This window comes from Gymnoscopelus braueri, assembly GCF_963280865.1.
Source record: "Gymnoscopelus braueri genome assembly, chromosome: 19".
Taxonomy (NCBI): Eukaryota; Metazoa; Chordata; class Actinopteri; order Myctophiformes; family Myctophidae; genus Gymnoscopelus; species Gymnoscopelus braueri.
Genome location: NC_137621.1, coordinates 11,689,908 through 11,695,326, shown reverse-complemented (window position 1 = coordinate 11,695,326; position 5,419 = coordinate 11,689,908). Strand labels below are relative to the sequence as shown.

Here is a 5,419-nt window from a genome sequence, read left to right as displayed (position 1 = left end):
TGACACTGAGGATTTTTTTTTGCAGTGAACGCCGGGCATCACAAGGGCATCGACTGACATGCTCTCTACAATAAATAAAAAAAGACCCAAAGGATTCATCTCCCTGGTCCAGACATCCAGGGTCACATTGGTGGACTTAAAGAAACCGGACAGAACCCGGGGCAAACGTCTTATTTTTGCTTTGGGTCTCGAGCTAAGAAAGGAGACCCCAAAACTGAAATTAGACGTTTGCCGCGGGAAAAAATAGCAGATCTACAAGCTCACAGCACATCACGGCGCTGTGAGCTTGTAGATCTGCTATCTTCACTACTTCTTAAACTTGTGTTGTATTCATTTATGAAAATTACTCGATTTTTTTTAAATTTTATTTATGAAATACTTTCGAAAAATGTTGGAATTTTAAACATTTACTCGCGACCCATAAAAAGTGGTCTGCGGCCCAAACATGGGCCCCGACCCACATGTTGAGAACCGCTGAATATTCTACGCTGGCCTGTCACTTGTTAGAACAACAACCACAAGCACAAGAAACTCCTCGGACTCCATGATCATCCTCCTCATCCTCGTCTGACACCGACTCAAGTGAAAGTCTGCTTCCAGAACCACCGGTCGCACCCTTGTCCTCTTTAACCATGCAGGGAAACCATGGCCCCGCCGGGCCTTTGTGTGTGTGTGTGTTCCGTCTGTGTGGTGTGTATATTCTATATCCCACTGTTTCCCACACATGTGGGTCTCGGACCAATTTTTTTGTATGGGTCGGGAGTAAATCCCCCTTTGTTTTTTGTTTCCTATACATTTTGTTTTTAAGTATTATTTCAAAAACATTAAACAAAAAAAATTAAAGAAATTCCATAAATTATAGAAAACACATGTTTAAGAAGTCGTGAAAATAGCCGACCTACAAGCTCACAATGCCTGCTATTTTCACTAGCTTCATTATAGCAGAGGGGTTATAGCCTAAATCTGAGGGGAAATGGCAGTGATTCCATTCAGTGATCATGTCTTATTTGACTAAATGGAATGTCCGTTCTGGATCCGACAACAGGCAGGCTAATAATTCAAATTCGTCGGCCAGCCTCCCATGTAGTGCTAATTCACTCTATAATCCACTGACGTATACGTGCACAGTATAGGCTACAGTTGTTCATAGATTCAGCGTTTTTGTGCAACTAAAATGAATTAGCTAATTTAATTCAACACAAAGGCTTCCTCTGGCAATGTATAGCGAACCAGCCCATATTGAATGGAATCTGATATTTATATTCTACGTGGCGAAGAAACAAAAATAACTGAATGAAAACGTGTCAGGATATTGACATCTTATTTAGCCTCCGTGTTCCCCCGGTGGTCGACACACACAGACCCCTTTTTGTGACAAATTGAGTCTCCAATGTCCCACAAAAGGCTACCAAGCCTCCCCCGAGACACAATTCTGTAAATAATTAGCAAATCTTGTCAATTTAGCCTGTTTGTTTAGTGATAATAGGGGCGACTCAAACATCTGTCGTGAGATTTTAGGTACTCGGGACAAACACGCATGGATTTTTCGACTGGTTATCATATTTACCCAAGATATTGAATCGAGTCTGATAATCCGCAATGAGTGATTCACTGGGGACCAGTTTGTTCATGGTTCTGGTTTGAGTTGTATAGGCTATCTTTTGACACAAATGAGCTACAATCCCCCCTTATTAACTTTAATAATGATATCAACAATATATTGATATCAAAATATTCAAATTAAGCCCGTGTGCACTGCAGTCGGGCTGCCGACTTGTCGTGAAAATAATATGAGACTTATTGATTATTCCTGCTCAAATAACGATGTAGCCTTAAACGTTCCTTATAACAACATTATAAAACATTTATTGCATTAAATCGTAAATAAATAAATCCTACCACCACACCATGGTACGTACACACACGCTCTTGTGGGGTTTGCTAAAATAAGGAGAGCTTTTCACTCAACAGCTTCTTTAGCCTTGAAGAAGCACCTCTTCTATTAAGTGAGTGGATTTTAGTCCCATTTCACACAAAAGTGAACGCTGGCCTCTTTATTAAGGAGAGTGGATCCATTTCGGAGGAAAATGAATTCTACGGATTAAATTTGGGCTCAAAAGAAAAGAAAATTCAAGTAGCGCGAAGTGGGAGATTTATTCACACATGCCAGCCCCAAAATAATCCATTCTGTGCCACTTAAAGCAACTGGCTCTATAGCGTCTAAATACATCACCATTTACGCAGTTTACGCACTCTATTCAAAGCTGATCAAAAATCCAATAGGACACGTAAACCCAAAAAAAAGCGTAAATTTCTGAAACACATCATTTTTATTAAAATCCTTATAAAAAACGGGGATATTTCCCACCATCAACGCGCATCGGACTTAAACTGGTGTTCACATAATGGAAACTGACCACGGCAGTAAAAAGTTACTCCGTTATTATTTTTTTGTTTGTTTTAAAGTTGGAAATATGTATATCTCCAGCTATTAAGCGCCTCCTCAAACTTTTTCTATAGGTTGCAAAAACAAATTGCCACAAAGTATTTACAGAAAAAAAATAAAAAATAAAAAAAAATGAAAGAGAAAAGAGCTAAAAGTTGCCAATGTTTATTTCGTGGCCATAAATATTTTCGGTCCATAAAAGAAGCAATGAAATTAAAAATTCCTTCTATAATTATAAAGTGGTTTTGTACGTGCTGATAACACGAAAGGACAAAAGGAAAAACATTTCTACAACACACAACATACTTTTACAAAAAAAATTAAAAAAAAAGATTCACAAGAGCATTTTTGACATTCTTTAAATCTATAGGGCTAGTGGTTCTCAAAGAAGTTGATTCCAGGGTCTCTCTCTGGGTTCTTTTTAGGCCGTTTAGGGGCTCAAAATGGACCCTTACAAGTCTGTAACTCTGACAGTATACAAATGGAACCAAATGGACCCGCTAGGGTCCATTTGGTTCCATTTGTACACTGTCAGAGTTAAGGGGGAGACCTTGAAATGTAAAAGTTTGAGAGCCATTGCTATAGGGAGGAGGCAGGAGCCCCAGGGGTCTCGAACCATCAGTTCTCTTTTACGAAAACATGTAAACACGGCGCAACACATTGAGCCCCCCAAATAAAACGATATAAGGGTCAAAGCTGCAAGAATGGAAAAGTCTTTTTTTTTTTTTTTACTTTGTCGTGAACTCCCTATTGTGCTCTCAAAAGGCCCAAGTCTTTTGTTTGTGTTTGTGTTGTTGTTGTTGTTTTTTTTATAATTTTTTGTTTTGTGTGTTCTGTTCACCAAGTCCACTGTTGCGTTTGCACCAAGTGATGCGCTGAGGGGAACTGCGACGCCGCGGCGGCGGCGCCGTATTGCGCGTTATATTGCATGTGCTGAAGCGACTGGGCGCTATACGCCGAGAAGGGTATCCCGGCCTGGTGAAACGTGGCCGCCAAGTCCTGCGCTTTAAGAGAGTGACAAGGCTTTCCGTCCCTGACTAAGACCGGCACGGCCACCCGCCTAGGCGACGGGAGGTGGCTCACTTCCATACCTTTTTCGGCGCGGGCTCGCTTCATTTTGTACCGGTGGTTCTGGAACCAGATTTTCACTTGAGTCGGTGTCAGACGGATCAGGCTGGCGAGGTGCTCCCGCTCCGGCGCGGAGAGGTACCGCTGCTGCCTGAACCGCCGCTCCAGCTCGTAGGTCTGCGCCTTGGAGAACAACACCCGCCGCTTGCGCTTCTTGCCGCCGGAGTCGCTGCCGCCGCCGTTGCTGCTGGTCTCCTTGTCCTGGTCCGGGGACTCGTCGTCCGCGGAGGGTTCCGGCGACTTGGCCGAGTCCTGCAGGGAGCCGGCGGACAGACCGTGCACTGCGCAAAACACAAACACTGTGAAAATGATGATATTTTATAAAAAACGATTGCAAGACCGTGGACATTGTTTTTCACCAAGACAAAATGCACATAACCATGATCCTATATCCGCCGCTGGCAAAGTTGACATAAGCGTTTAAACCACTTAAACCCATGCAGCTCTATTCGAGAAAAAACGGGCATGAGTTGCAACTGTATACTTGGACCTCTTTTGTCCGTCTATACTCTACACACCAAATCTCTTTGCCAAAAATAGCCGATCTAAGCTCAAAATGCTTTGCATTTTGATGCACTATGAACTTGTAGATCTGCTATTTGTCCAGAATATGCATGGTTCAAGTGATTACAAGTGTATTGTTGCAACACAAACTGCATAATATTAAAACACATAAAAATAAAAAATAAATTCTCAAGCTTAATTAACATACTTCATCGCACGACTGTGCGCTTGTCGAAATCATGAAAAATCATATATATTCGGCAAGCGACACCACATATAGGCTAAATTAGGCTTTGAGCGAGTATTTGTGTAATGTGGAGAGAGCTGAACCATTAGTCAAAGTCTCTTCACTGGAGCATCAAAGCTCGTATTGTCTGCCCGCAAATCCTCATAGAATGCAGAGTCTAAAGGTTCATAATAGTTCCCCCAGCCCAGATAAAACCAGCGTTTTTTCCACCAAACATGCATGCATGCATGCTCTATGGATTAACTATCAAATCAATGGTTTTCCACCATGTATACGCGCTCTATATGGATCAAAAATATGAATCTACATAACATGCACTAAACAATTGTTGAGCTTTAACGCCTCAAGATGAGGGTGCACTGTGCATGAAGATGAGCCATTAAGCCGTCTGCATTCTATATATCAAATATTAAATGTTCAGGAAAAGTCACTATATTCTGTAGCTACAAACAAAAAGATCATTGTTTCCCTCGAGACAAATACTTACATGAATACTGAATACTATCCGTCGTAGCGAGCCACCGCGTGTAAGGATTGTCACTACTGTCATAAAACGGGTTCTTTAAAGGCAGATTGCTGGGAACGTTTTCTAGCGGACTTTGCACCAAAACTCCAGTGGTGATGCTGGTCTTCGTCGTGGACGTGGTCTCGGACCCCTCGTTGTCCTCCTCGGCTCCAGTGATAGATCCGTCTTCGTCGTTCGTGTCGGGCAGGTCCAGAATGTCCTTCACAGAAAAGCCCGTCTTCGTGCTGCCAAGCGACATGTTCTGGACGGACGGGGCGGCGTTAATGCAGGAGCAAAGTTAAACTGCGGTCCGTTTGGGCAATCCGCTGTTTTTTAATAATAAAAAAAACACAGGAAAAAGACAAGGAAATAGAGGATCACTGACTGTACTTATATGAGCCGCTCCTTCGCTATAACGCTGTAACTATACAGTCAAAACAAATCATGAGCCACTGTAACTGTCCATATTATTAAGCGTTCATCGCCTGCGGGAAAAAGAAGAGGAAGCTTGGTCTCGGTTCGGGGGCTGGTTCTGTGTATAAGTCCAATAGGAGAAAAGGATTGCCAAAGGACCCAAAGTGGCTGATGA

General features: G+C 42.4%; 1 protein-coding gene across 2 annotated transcripts; it reads right to left on the bottom strand.

The window, feature by feature from the left end:
• Positions 1-3,283: 3,283 nt before the first annotated feature.
• Positions 3,284-5,089, bottom strand: nkx2.2a (NK2 homeobox 2a; the record flags this gene model as incomplete). Of its 2 annotated transcripts, none has more annotated exons than XM_080413661.1 (2): positions 3,284-3,873; positions 4,813-5,089. In XM_080413661.1, 2 exons carry the CDS (start codon positions 5,087-5,089, stop codon positions 3,284-3,286), a joined length of 867 nt encoding a protein of 288 aa, XP_080269787.1. The 2 variants fall into 2 exon arrangements, with proteins under 2 accessions (XP_080269787.1, XP_080269788.1); XM_080413662.1 differs by having other exon boundaries at positions 3,284-3,855.
• Positions 5,090-5,419: the final 330 nt, after the last annotated feature.